General features: G+C 44.6%; 1 protein-coding gene across 6 annotated transcripts in view; it reads right to left on the bottom strand.

Moving 5' to 3' along the window:
• The window catches only part of Tbc1d14 (TBC1 domain family member 14), a 94,514-nt gene that overhangs the window by 50,548 nt on the left and 29,896 nt on the right, over positions 1-14,070 (bottom strand). For all 6 annotated transcript variants that reach the window (XM_060365432.1, XM_060365431.1, XM_060365430.1 and 3 more), the window contains exon 3: positions 2,289-2,409. In XM_060365432.1, coding sequence (XP_060221415.1) covers positions 2,289-2,409 — 121 coding nt within the window. The remainder of the gene's footprint in view (positions 1-2,288; positions 2,410-14,070) is intronic.

The following is a 14,070-nucleotide window of genomic DNA, read 5'->3' as shown; positions in this document are numbered from 1 at the left end:
TCTCAAATTCATGTCTTTAACTATTTTGTTATATATACACAAAATATTATATATATATATATATTATACACACACACACATACAATTTGCTGAGTTCCTTGAGTATTGCTCAAATATCTATGTGTTTAGAAATGGTCACTTGGAACTGGATAACCTATCAGGGGCCTCATCACTGGAAAAGACTGATTCTTCCTCTTTTAGCAGACATCAATTGCCTATAGCTTTTCACCTAGAGGTAGGACCTTTTGATATTACCCCCATTCATGTTAGGATGTCAACTGGTAGTACAGGTCTTATTTAGGTAATAACATTGTTAAGATTCGATAGGTTCAGTTCGTTGTCATTTACATATACACTATCTTGTAGCAGATGTCCTGGTCCTCTGGCTCTTACAGTTTCTAACCCCTCTTCTTTATCTGGGCAGGGGAAGAAAACGCTGAGGCAAAGAGGAGAGCCAAAGAACACTAGGCATAATAGAAAAGCCAGAGGGGAACATGTTATGCTTACTTAAAAAAATAAAAATATAAATGTATGTGTGTACAGATACAAATAATTCAAATGAAGTTCAGTTAAGAGGTGAACATGCTCTCCCTGACAGCCATAAACTATCTAACAAAAATCCCAGCATCAGACATGAAAACCCTTCCTTCAAGTTCTCGGTCAGAGGAGTCCATGAGACTTTCCACATAATACAAACTATTGCCAATGCCTTGGCTGTTTCCTAGAACTTGGAGATAAGACATATTACTAAAGACACCACATACTTCAGACAAAGAACAGCTGAAGGAATCTAGCTGGGACTGAGCTGGAAGCCTCATCCCTGAGGACTAGCACTCATAGTATTTCAAAGTGCTACACAAGCTGCCAAGGGAGAAAAACAATTAAAAGTCCTATTCAGTTATAAAGCCTATAAACTACAACAATGACCAGCATGGCAAGATACACCCAAGGGTGCAATAGTGGCCCTACATCTTAGGAGTAACCAACAGCCACCTCACTGAACTTAAGGCCCACTTCACAGGAGGGAATTTCTGCCTACATTGTAAACCCAGCCAACTACAGATGGCCAATCAGGTTATGGACCCTACAGAAAAACCTATTACTGTCAGTCTTCTAAACCAGTATAATTCCCAACTGAATTCTAAATATTCATCTTTATATCCACAGATAAGTATAGCTCTTAGCCCACAGTCAGAGAATCTTCTTTTTTTTTGCAGCAGGGGGACACTGTTACAGAAAGCCACAATTTATCAAAATGCACAACTGCCCAGTCCCAATTGATATATCTATAACACCACCCCTACACCTAAGGCTCAGGGAACATCATGGGTTGTTGTTTAAAATAAGCTAGAAACACAAATGCTACCATTTAAAACTAGCACAATTTAAAACTAATAATCCCTCAGCACACAATCCCCATATCAATTGCACCATCTAATGAAGACCGACTGGCTATTTTCCATGCCCTGCCATTGGTGGGCCTTGCCTGCTTGAACTGGGCCATGTCCTCTCTCAAATCCCAATGTCAGTCATGAGAACTAGCACTTAGCTGGTTCAGAGAACAGCTAATGTCCAGTGAACATAAATCTAAGGTGGGCAGAAGACTGTTAAGGACAACTACATGGCCAATAGAAGACCCTCAAAACAACGGGTTTAGGGCATTAGCACTTGGCCAACAGCTGACCTTCAAGTTAAACAGGTTCAGAGCCTCAGAGAAGTTGCTAGTGCTAATAGTCAGGGCTGCTGAAGGTCTGTCATCATTTGGCATGGGCTCCTCCCTAAGAAGATAAGCAGGTGCTCCTGCTTCAGGCCTGAAGAGCAATGAAGTCAGTGGGATGCTGGTGCGGGATTGGCCTGGCTTAACCTTGAAGCCCAACTCCCAAAGCAGACAGCATCTAAGTAAGCAAGGGACAAGGTCCTCCCAGAGCTTGGGAGCACGATGGCCTAGCCCACATGTTCCAGAGCAATATTTAAAGATTTAAGCTCCAAGATGTGTGGAGACCACTTTCCTATCAAATAAAATGAAGCTTGATTATAAACACATCTACAATTGTTACTGGACCGAATGACTAAACTGTATCAAGTTTAAGTATCTAAAGCCCAGCTTAACTTCCCTATATGCATGTTACAAACTGTAGAGGGGTGAAGAGAGCTAAATCCCAGTACACACTATATATAAAGTTTAAAAACCCAGGCACCCAACAAACAGAGAGCTTTCCAACTTCAAGCCTCAGTGAGGGACTTCTGTGTGGTTCATGAGCACACAACTGCATATATCAGTGACTTACCTTTTGTGTTTTCTTTGACTCTTTCTGAGCAGTCTCCCAGAGTGGGGCTTTTCCAAACAGCTTCCATCCCAAGTCTCTCTGTCTATCCAGTCTTGCATTTTGTTTTCTAGCAAGCAAATTCCTATAGAAGGAAAAAAACAAAAGGGCTAGGCCATTTCTTGGTGTTTATAGAGACACTAGAATGGCCAGGCAGGCCATTAAACTCTGCTTTGAGAGACAATGTGCAGCGAGCACATGTTAATACCTCAGACTTGGTTTGCTTATGCACAGAACTACACAGACACAGATCTTAGACATAAGTTTGCTGTAGTCAACTATTATGTGTACAAATTCAACAACTTAGAATAAAAAATGTTCAAGGCTAGGCATTGTGGTGCACGACTTTAATCCCAGCACTTGAGAGGCAGAGGCAGGTGGATCTCTGTGAGTTTGAGACCAGTCTGGTCTACAGAGAGAGTCTAGGACAGCCAGGACTACACAGAGAAACACTGTCTCAAAAAAAAAAAAAAAAAAAGAAAGAAAGAAAGAAAGAAAAGAAAAGAAAATGTGTTCAATGATAAAGTAAATCAGCAAAAGCCAGCCAAAAAGCCTGGCTCAGCCATTCACTAGGTGTGAATCTGGACCAGTAAACTGAGTCTCAGGTTGCTAATGAGTGCTAGAGAGACTCCACTTGTTATCCACAAGTTCATTTACAAACTGACATTTCAAGGACAGCCAGTCTTTCATACAACAGTTGCTTTAGTAGCCAACCTCTAGCTTAAATTATCTACAAGGTGATCTATACAGCCTCCAAGGATTGGAGAAAATCATTCCTGAGATGGTCACATGTAACCAACAACATGTGAACAAGAGCTCCAAAAAATCCTAACTGGCAGTATAAATAACCCTGGAACTCAGAGATCCTCAGATATACAGGTGTAGTCAGGTACAGTCATTAACGTAAATGGCTTCCAGAGAGCCCCACAAAGCAGACATGCTGCAGCTTTTCAGTAAGTTTAAAAACATATCAAAACAAAGTCACAAAAACTTCAAAAAAGAATAAAATGACCAGATGTGGTACAGTACACCTATAATCCCTGAATTTGGGGTATTGAGGATTTCTACAAGTTCAAAGCTAGTATGAGCTCTGTGATGAATCTGAGGCCAGCTTCGCATTAAAGCAAGACCCTGTCAAAATAAATAAATAAATAAATAAATAAACAAACAAACAAACGGGAGGGGAAAAGGAGGAGGGAGGGGAGAGCAGGACTATAAGAATGAATTGGTTTCACTGTTTTCTTCCCAGGTTTCTGTTGTGGTTACAATGGAATCTATTTCAGAAATGATTTTACAGCCCAATACAATTCCTAGTTATATCTGTAAAAATAAATAAATAAAGGAATTTTGGGCACTCTTGAGCTTCAACCATCCAAGGAGGATTTCTGCAATTTAAACCAAGTAAAGTCCCAGGCACCCACAGATGCTAGGAAATGGGATAACCAGAACCTGAGTTACTGAAAGGGTTACATCTGGCTGAAGAAGAGCCGGGGGAAGGGACTGGCACAGAAAGTGAAACAAGCCATAGAGAAGGGAAGGCCACACAATGGCAGTGGCAGGAAGGACAGTGCTACATGTCCAAGGAAAGAATGCAAGACCTCACAGAGCAACCAAGGATGGGATTATAGAGGGATAGGCACCTGGCTCCCGCATTTGTGTCTTGGGAGGCTGAGCACAAATGGTGCTATTCACTGTAACAACAGAATGATGAAAAGGAGCGCTTGAAAGCACACTCTGCAACACTGCACAATGAAAGCGCAGACAAAACTAAAGAGCATCCAAACTCAAAGTTGCTTGGTTAGTGTCAGACTAAGACCTTAAGCTCACAAACAAACAAAATTTGACAGACTCGTGGAAAACAGCTTGAATATTTTTTTAATAGTTAACACCTTAAAAACCCTAAATCACAGTACTACATATAAAGTGGTACTGCACACAAGTGATGTGAGCACACAGAAGTGCCTTTCATGACCAAAGCAGTGTCCAGGCAAGCACTGTGAGCATATAAGAAACAGGCAGGCACAAGCCAGAACCCTGTAGCCCCTGTACAATCTTCCTGCCAGGGGTATGGCAGCACCTTAGGGGCACCTTTTAGAACCCATGCACCTGATACCATTCTTGCCTAGTTTTCAGCAGCTCCTTTCCAAGGCTATGTGACCCCATGAGCCATCATCTGCCTATACTTACTGCACAGGGGACAGGGAACTGCGAGCAGCTGTTATTCAAGCTTCCTCTTTGAGACTTTACAATGGCTATCTCCACCCAGCAACAGATCCTCATACTTGCCAAAGGCTCTCAGCGCTGTTTCCACAGTACTCACTCCTTCATGCCGTGTTTTCAACATAGGCTATATTCCCTCCCCTCTGCTTTTTGTCCCTGGCGAGAGGGCAGCGAAATCACCCCTATGCTCCATAGTTTATCCTGCAAACACTAGGTGCTCAGCATGTTTGCTGGCAACCGGAGTGACCACCATGTGTGTCTGCAAGGAGGCAAAGGAAGGGGGATAAAAAAGCATGGTTAGGAACACTGTCTGAGTTTAATATAAAGTGTCCTCCAAAAGGCTCATGTGTGGAAGGTTTGGTCCCTAGCTGGTAGCATTATTGAAAGGTGACTGAGTTCATCAATGGGTTAATCCATTGTTGAATTCACAACTGAATAGACTCTCTGTTAGGAGGCAGGGCCTGGTTAGAAGTAGGGCAAAGGGGGTGTGTTCTTGAAAGGTATATCTAATCCTGGACCCTCCTTGCTGTTCTCTCTGCTTTCTGCCTTACCATACGACTAAAAGCAATGGAGCCAGCTGACCTGGAAGTGAATCCTCTGAAACTATGAGGCAAAATAAATCCTCCCCTCAAGTTGTTTTCCTGAGGTATTTTGTCACAGAGGCTGAAACAAGACTAGCATACATATACACACAGCCACACAAGCTGAAAATAAGGAGAGAGCAACCCTGCTTCTACCACAATGTCAACTAGGACAGTCTCAGGGCAGAGGCAGCAGAACCTAGGAAAGAAGGGGCAAGGTAGGGCTGAGGGCAGTACTCAGTCAGTAAAGTGTTTGCTGCACAAGCATGAAGACCTGAATCAAACCCTGAACTGAACTGAAATGCCAGGCATGGAGCACACTCAGGAAGCAGAGGAAGGTAGATTCCTGGGACCCTCTGTATATTCTAATACGTGAGTCCCAGGTTCCAGTAGGAGAACCTGTCTCAAAAAAAAAAAAAAAAAAGGTGGATAGCTCCTGACACTTGTGGCCTCCACCTACACACACGAGATGCCAAAGCAAGTTTGTACAGTAGATGTTTTGGTTTCTTTAAAAACTCAGTTATGTTATGTAAACAGGTTTTTGTTTTAATCCCAAGTGGGATATAGAGCTGCTTTAGTTTATCCATAGCTGATAACAGCATCTTACAACTCAGAGAGGGGCATTTTTTTGCCAGCCAGAGATAGTTTAACGCAGGGGACTCTGAGAGGATAAATCCAAGAGCCAAGAGAGGAGGAAGCTTCAAGGAGAGGGTCAGAGAAAGAAGAAAGCTGCTGCTGGTTCGTCTTGCTGCTCTGCTTGCTGGTTTGTGTTGCTGGACTCCTGGATGCCCTGGCGACTGAGATTAGTATTGCCCCAAAGAACTCGGCAACCCTGATCATCAGGAACTAAGTCTAAAAAGGTCTATGTCCCCTTTCCCTTCTAACCTTCTTTCTCTCCTACCTAGTGTTAGGAGATTTGAAAGGAGGTAGAGATATAAGAAACCCAAATAATATAGTTTTAAAAAGGCAAAACAACTACGCCCTTGGGGAGGACAGAAAGGTGGTAGACAGTTTGCAGGAGGTGAGTTTCCACTATAGAGAAGCACTTGAGAGAAAACATTCCCCATAAATGCTGGACTCCTCTTTTCTGTATTCCCAGAAAACTATGGCTCCTTGGTGGGAAGATACATTTGTGACTCAAAGGGGAAAACTAGCCTCCTTGAAGCATTAGGGACAGAGAGCTACTGACCCCCAAACCGGCTGACCAAAGAGACCCAGAACAATGAGCAGGCAGAACATCTGCAGCAGTGGCCTGAACTAGCTAACACACAGTACAGTGCCCGTAGCCCTGCTTCTAATCCATGTGCTCCACTGACACACTGCCCACATAGCTCCCTGCCCACCTCAGACTCCAGAGCACGAGTCCTGTGCGCTCACATACACACACTGACACGGTCCTCCTCTGCCCTGCTGCAAGCCTGTCTTAGTTTCTCAGCACTCATCTCCTCCCAGATGCTTACTCAAATCCCCCCTTCACAGAACCTCTTTCTAAAAATAGCAGTCTGGGTAAGAAGCTCCTCTGCAGGCTGGGACTGAACAGCCTTAAGGCTTCACTCCTGCCGTATTTCGTGGGGCCTCAATTGTATTCAGTAGCAGAAAGTTCCAGGAGAAGGAAGGACTCTCTCCAGTAGCCACCCTGTGCAGGGTTCAGGAAGAGGCCTACTCTGCCTGTGCACAGATCCTTGCACTTTCTTCAGTTATCCTTCAAGCACTGTTCCGCCCTGGACCCAAGGCTCCAAATACCTCTACAAGCACCACATCCTAAAGGCAGAAATGGCTCGCACTAGCACTGTCCTCAAGTCTTGCGAATGACTTGACCCTGATTTGGGGGGGCATGTGACAAGGTTCCACCTCCATCCCTATTGCACAGACTGCTCCTCACGTCCATCAGTATTTGCAAATAGGTGACGTGAGTGTTAAATGAGGTGGCGGCCAGAGCTCAGCATAGCCATATTCTTAGCCTGCAGGAGAGCTGTCCCCACTCCACCCATCAGGTGTTTCCATAGTTCTCCACTGAGTGAGCACTGAAGAGAAGGGACTCCTCATGCCAAACCCTGCCTCCACCACTATGTAAGTAACCCCCAAAACAGAGATCTGCAGAGAATGAGCTAGCTCATGAGAACAGGAAGTTCCCAAAGAAGGTGGTCTGTTGGGGGTTGGTATGGTGTGCTCTGCTTAATTCTGGGCCCTGAGATCTGGTTGCAGACAAGGGCAGACAAGGGCATTCTCATGTACCTTAATCAAATGTTGTGTAACATTTGCTCCCTAATTATCTCTGATTGGTTAATAAAGAAGCTGGACAGCTAATTCTGGACGGACAAGATAGGTAAAAGGGACTTCCAGTCCTGGTCTTGGGGTCTCAGGTAGGGACCATGAAGGAGGGAGAAAGAAAGGAAGGATGAAGACAGACAGAGAACCCATGTAAGGACTAGAGGGGTGGCTCAGTGGTTAAAAACACTGGCTGTTCTTCCAAAGGATCCGGAATTCAAATCCCAGCACTCACATGGCAGTTCACAACTGGCTGTAACAAAGATCTACCACATAAAGCTGCCACATAGAATCTGGGCCGCCCAATACAAAATGAATGGAAAGAGAGACAGAGGAGTCGCCATGATCTGATGGAGCAGAAACAGCCCAGACAGAACCAATACCGCAAGTAACTTGGAGCACATGGCTGGGAATAGCAAGATTAACATAGAGGCTTAGTATAAATGCATAACTGCCCACTTATGGAGCTTAAAGTTTATTAATAATGCATTAAGTCTCTGTGTCATTTATTTAGGCGCTCGAGTGGGTGAACAGAAAAGCCCCCCAAAGTATAAATATTGTTACAGTAGCCTCAGAAGCAGTAAGCAGAGCACCTCCAGCAGCACCAGAAGCTGCCTGCACCAAGGTGATTCTAGAATCCCACTGAAGCTGTCTCACCTCTCAAGATACTAAGAGCAAGAGGATAGTGGAGGAAATATCAATGGTGATGCCACAACCAAGTACAAGGGACTAAGTAGGGTTCGAACAGCTGGAAGTGAGGGCTACATAACCACGGAGAGGCAAAGTTGTGCTGTAGCTGTTTTATCCACTGGCTGGAAAAGTCATTATTTTCAACTCGGTACATTGTTAATGACTCAGGAAAAGATACAGACACCCAAGACAAAGTAATGTTCAAAATAGTAGTGTGTCAGGTTCTGTGAAGCCAGGAAAAAGCTCATAGGTACAATGTGGAGTGTGAAACACAAAGGGTGTCAGTAGATTTGGGAGCGAGACAGTTGCTGACACATTTCCCTGGGGTTTACTAGAGTTCCAGGATAAAGATGTAGGACCAGCATAGCATGCACATCCTCCTCCAACTCCTAGAAAGTTTTATTCTTTTTCTTCCTTCTACCCTTCCTTCCTTCTTTCTTTTTTTCTTTCTTTTTTTTTTTTTTTTTTTTTTTTTTTTGAGATAGGGTTTTTCTGTATAACTCTGGCTGTCCTGGACTTGCTTTGTAGACTAGGCCGGCCTTGAACTCACAGCAATCCACCTGCCTCTGCCTCCCTAAGTGCAGAGATTAAAGGCATGCACTAATACATCCAGCTAAGATTTTATTCTTAAGGCCACCAGGATTCCCTGTACATTCAGGAAACAGATATAACATAGACATCTGCAAAAAGGCAAGGTAGACTAGGAGCCAGGTATTGAGAAGGGCACCAAATCTGAGACAGAAACCCTCCTTATCTGCAGTCAGGGTTGACTCTTGACTGAGGTATATTAACCATACATGGTGTGTGGGTGCCATTCTTCCTCAAGTTCCCTCTCCAGTCTGCTCACGCTGCCCATGAGACACAGTGAAGTTATGCCTGAGTGCAGTGATTTGAATCAAAACTTGTATATCAACAGCTGAGCAACGTCATTTAGGTCTTTTTTCAAAAGGCTTTGGTTTGTGGTACTGATAAAGATGTAGGACCAGCATAGCATGCACATCCTCCTCCAACTCCTAGAAAGTTTTATTCTCTTCCTTCCTTCTTGACTGAGTCAAGAGTTGGGCCTACCCTGTACAACACCACTACCCACTGTTCCTACTGGACACCTGAACCGTGGAAGATACTGCAGTGAAATGTGTTGACTGAAAAACAGTGTTACTCTTTAGATGTCATAAAGAGTGAAAAGCAAAAGTTTGTGACCTATTTATAAATAGCTTTAAGAAGGTCAAGGGACATTTTCTTGGAGAGTTACCTGTTGTCACAGAGAAAAGCCAGAGTCCTAACAGTACCAAGTAAGCCATATGATTGATCAGGTGTCAGCCTCTGCCTGCCCAGGCATGGATACCATGTAACAGACACTCCTCTGAGGCAAGCCACTAGACATGATATGCAGCTTTCCACCACAAACTCCACCACTTTTTGAATTGTGAACGATGCAAATGTATCACGTTTTGAAGTTTATTACCAACAAATGGCCACTACAAAGCCAGATATTTCTGTCACTAGAAAATAAAAACACTTTTGCATCACTCCCCCACTGTATCACCACACACACACACTGCATAACTCCCACAGGCAATCAAGTTCTAATGAAGCACTTAGGTTTTCAGCAGACCCTGCAACAAACCCCAGTATAAATGTGTTCTTGGTGATCAGCAGAAGTGGCCTTAAGTAAGGGAAAAGTTAAAGGCAAAATGAAATTACTCAGTGACACTCCACTGGTACCACAAACCAAAGCCTTTTGAAAGAAGACCTAAATGACATTGCTCAGCTGTTGATATACAAGTTTTGATTCAAATCACTGCACTCAGGCATAACTTCACTGTGTCTCATGGGCAGCGTGAGCAGACTGGAGAGGGAACTTGAGGAAGAATGGCATCCACACACCATGTATGGTTAATATACCTCAGGAACTCTTTACTGAGCCTTTCATGTTGTGCTTTCAAGACACTGAGCTCCTGCCCCAATTTAAAAACAACAGTAGCACGGAAAAGGACCCCAGCTTTCATACCAAGCCTAGAGGGAGGTGGCAAGGACCAAAAGCATAGCATTCAGTGGAGCAGATCCAAGCAGGTCAAGGGCACTTGAGGGGCAGCTAGCTGTACCCTAGCTCTAACTTTGGTGGCCATTTCTTCTGAGCTTCTTTTCCATCATCCACAATTCCATATGCCACCTACTAAGGTAAAGAAGCATGGAGCTGACCGCAGAGCCTAGTACCCAGCATGTTCCAGGCAGTACCAGGCACACTTAGTGAGCCCAGACCATAAACCTTCAAGAAACCCCAAACAAATTGGCTAAGGTACAGGTGGTTATGTCTTTTGAACCAAAGAGGAGGAATGCCTAGCATTGGGGAAAAGAGAGGACAAGATGGGGTCAAGACACCTGGGAAGTTCTCAGTCAGCTCTCATTTCTCTCACTCTCCACCCTCCCGCAATGTGTGTGGGGTGTCTGTTTTGTGTGTGTGTAGGTAAGGCCCATTGGTTAAGCTCAACACCCACCCCCTAGAACCACTAAAGTCAGGATGCCCAAGAGAGACAATCTACCCAGATCCAGCTACCAATACAAAGAAGATAATGCTGTGCTGGGAAAGCAGCTGCCGGGGTGACTGCAGGTCTAGCTTAAAGTACAGGCCCTGTGGAGGCCATCTACAGGAACTATCTGAACAGCAGCACATCTCATCCAGAAGTGTATCAGATACTGAGCTCAGCTGCTAATGGGACATAGCACAGGAAGCAGTATCTGCCCCCAGGAACCTCACAATGCAGGGAAAGCACAGAACTGGTCCATTCTGTTCAGCTTCTCATGTAAAGTCTGGGCCCCCACACCTTGACTTTCCAAGACTAATCCTAAACCACAGGTTTTCCTCTCAGGAATGCACAGAACACTGCTCCACCACCAGCCTGGAGTCTTCCATGATGGCTGAGGAGACAGGGTCTAGAGACAACAGGTGCCAGAAGTCATGCATAGGCAGAAGAAAGAGGCCCACAGCTTTAAGAAGATAGAAATGCAGGCTGCTATATCAAAAGGAAACCCGAATTACATGGCATGTTTCACCTTCGTCTGTCCTAACACCTCCTGACTGAAACAGCTGTTCAGATATATACTGACCTCCTTTGTGTGCTGTTCTAGCATGGAGCTCCTGCCCCACAGAAGGTATTGTAAACATCAACTGTGGCTTCAAGTTAAGATTAGTGGTAATACAGGCTAGAGAGATGGCTCAGCAGTTAAGGATACTGGCTCCATTCCCAGAAGTACTGAGTTCAATTCCCAGCAACCACATGGTGGCTCACAACCATCTTTAATTGAATCTAACGCCCTCTTCTAGTATGCAGATATGCATATAGATAGAGCACTCACAGACATAAATAAATAACTCTTCAAAAAACAAAAATTAGTGGTAATACTCCAAGGTATTGGGTAAGTTCTCAAGGCCATCCACCTGGCACTGAGGCTTCCAAGGCAAGTGCCAGAAAATAAATGGCATCTGCTCAATGGACACGGCCCACAGTCGATGGTTTTCTCTCAGTGTGTGTGATGAATGGCTGACTCCCATCAGAAGAGTGGTTTGCAGCACAGGGAAACATTATCCTATTCCGTTCAACTTCTAAGATAGAGGAAAGGGGGAGAATAATAAAGCAGCTTGCTCACTGTCCTCTTTCATGTATTACCTCATTCCTGTATTACCTGTTTGCAGAATCAAGGGGTAAGAAGAAACGGTCTTCCTGGAACACCCAATCTTAAACCCAGCCACACACTGGCATTCCCAAGTCAGGAAACTCAGGCACCTGTCTACACCAAGACAGCTGTACAGTGGGAACTAGCTCCTGTCCCCATGCTGAGCTCAGAAGTGAATCAAAGGAGCTACATGGAGACCAGCTGGTTCTGCTAGCTCTGCCCTTCCAGAGCAGCAGTCCAGGGTAGACAACCACCATCTCAGAGCCCTGTGCTCCTCATTCTACAGGGAGATAAGGCTAACTTCTCCCTTGAAGCCACTATGAGAATCAAGTGGGGCAGTGGACAAGTCACAGAGTTTACCCTCAGCAGCTCCATGCTAGAGATACAGAGAGGCCATGTGTAGAGATGACCCACCAGTAGTCTGTTGTCTGTCTACAGAGGTGTTCTTCATTGTGAACTACTGATTGAACATTATTTTTTTTAAGAAATCTCCTCTCTTGTAAGTGGATGCTAGACATATAATATAGGATAAACACACTAAAATATGTACACCTAAAGAAGCTAAGCAAGAAGGAGAACCCTGGGTAAGATGCTCAATCCTCATGCAGAAAGGCAAATGGGATGGAAATCAGAAGAAGAAGAAAACAGAGAGCTGTCAGGGGCCTACCACAGAGGGCCTCTGAAAGACTCTACCCTGCAGGGTATCAAAGCAGATGCTGACACTCATAGCCAAACTTTGGGCAGAGTGCAGGAAATCTTATGAAAGAAGGGGGAGATAATAAGACCTGGAGAGGACAGGAGTAACACAAGAAGAGAAAAAAAAAATCTGGGCACAGAGGTCCTTTCTGAGACTGATACTCCAACCAAGGACCATTCATGGAGATAACCTAGAACCTAGAACCCCTGCACAGGTATAGCCCGTGGCAGCTCAGTGTCCAAGTAGGTTCCCTAGTAATGGGAACAGGGACTGTCTCTGACATGAACTCAGTGGCCTGCTCTTTGATCACCAGGCCACAGAAGACAATGCAGCCAGGCCTGATGAGAACTGATAGACTAAGATTCAGAGAGAAGGAGAGGAGGACCTCCCTATTCAGTGGACTTGGGGAGAGGCATGGGAGAAGATGAGGGAGGGAAGGTGGGACTGGGAGGGGATGAGGAAGGGGGCTACAGCTGGGATATAAAGTAAATAAAGTGTAACAAATAAAAAATTAAAAATATTCTAATTAACATGTACTGAGGACATAGTTCAGTGGGCAGAGTCCTTGCATACCATATATAAAGCTCTAGGCTCCATTCCCAAAACAGTATAAACCAAGTGTTTTGGTGCATGCCTGTAATTCCAACACTCAGAAGGCAGGACCAGAAGGACCAGAAATCTAAGTCACGCTTAGCTACATGGTAAGTTTAGAGCCAGCCTGGGCTACATAAGATTGTCTTAAATATTAAAAAAATAAAAATCTTGACCAAGGAATTTTTATAAGAGTTACAGAAGGAATGCTACTGTACACTTGCAAAAGGGGAAGCTAGGACCTAGAGCAGTCCAAGAGACACATGAAGCTAGAATCAGTTGTTGGAAGAGGTTGGCTGGGTGGGTGGATGACAGCCCCTGCCCTGGTGGAGCAGGTTCAACCAGCCAGACACTCCTAAGGGAGTTCTAGAACTCTGCTGAGGAGTGAAGGAAGTGAAGTTCTATGAAGGCCTCTACCTCAGGGTCCAGCACATCTGAGGGGCATGCAGCTTGCTACTGGATTCAGCCATCACTCCTTACTCCTTCCCTCTTTTGGCTCATGACATCAGAGTCCAAAGCTGAACTGCAGTACTCATTCATCTCCAGGAAAGCTGCTGGCCCATTTCCCAGTCACAGGTCACTTTTCTGCAGCCTGGAACTGAACCAGGCACTTCTCACAGATTTTACATTCCCCTCCCAGTACCCAGACACCAAATAGACATGAAGAGGCCAAGAAGCACCTAGAGAGACAGAAAGGAGAAAAAAAAAAAAAAAACATGGCTGATCTTCTCCAGCCCATCATAGTATATTTCTATCCTCAAAATCTGACATGAATGAGCATCTATAGTTGTCTCTTGCCTTCCTTTGAAAAAGCAAGGAAACAAAGATAGTCCACTTCAGTAATCACAGTGCTGCTACACGACACATTTTCCTTAGCAATCCCACAGCTACCCAGAAACAAAGTGAGAGAACGAGGAGAGTACTAGACATGTCTGTGCACTAATGCTAACCCCCAGAGCTACATCCCCAGCACCTCCCTAAACACAAGGGATCACGTTCATTTTAAATAGAGCCACCCAAGGAA

Source organism: Meriones unguiculatus, chromosome 12 (assembly GCF_030254825.1).
Source record: "Meriones unguiculatus strain TT.TT164.6M chromosome 12, Bangor_MerUng_6.1, whole genome shotgun sequence".
NCBI lineage: Eukaryota > Metazoa > Chordata > Mammalia > Rodentia > Muridae > Meriones > Meriones unguiculatus.
The sequence above is the reverse complement of the archived record's forward strand: the minus strand, read 5'-3'. Positions and strand labels throughout refer to the sequence as shown.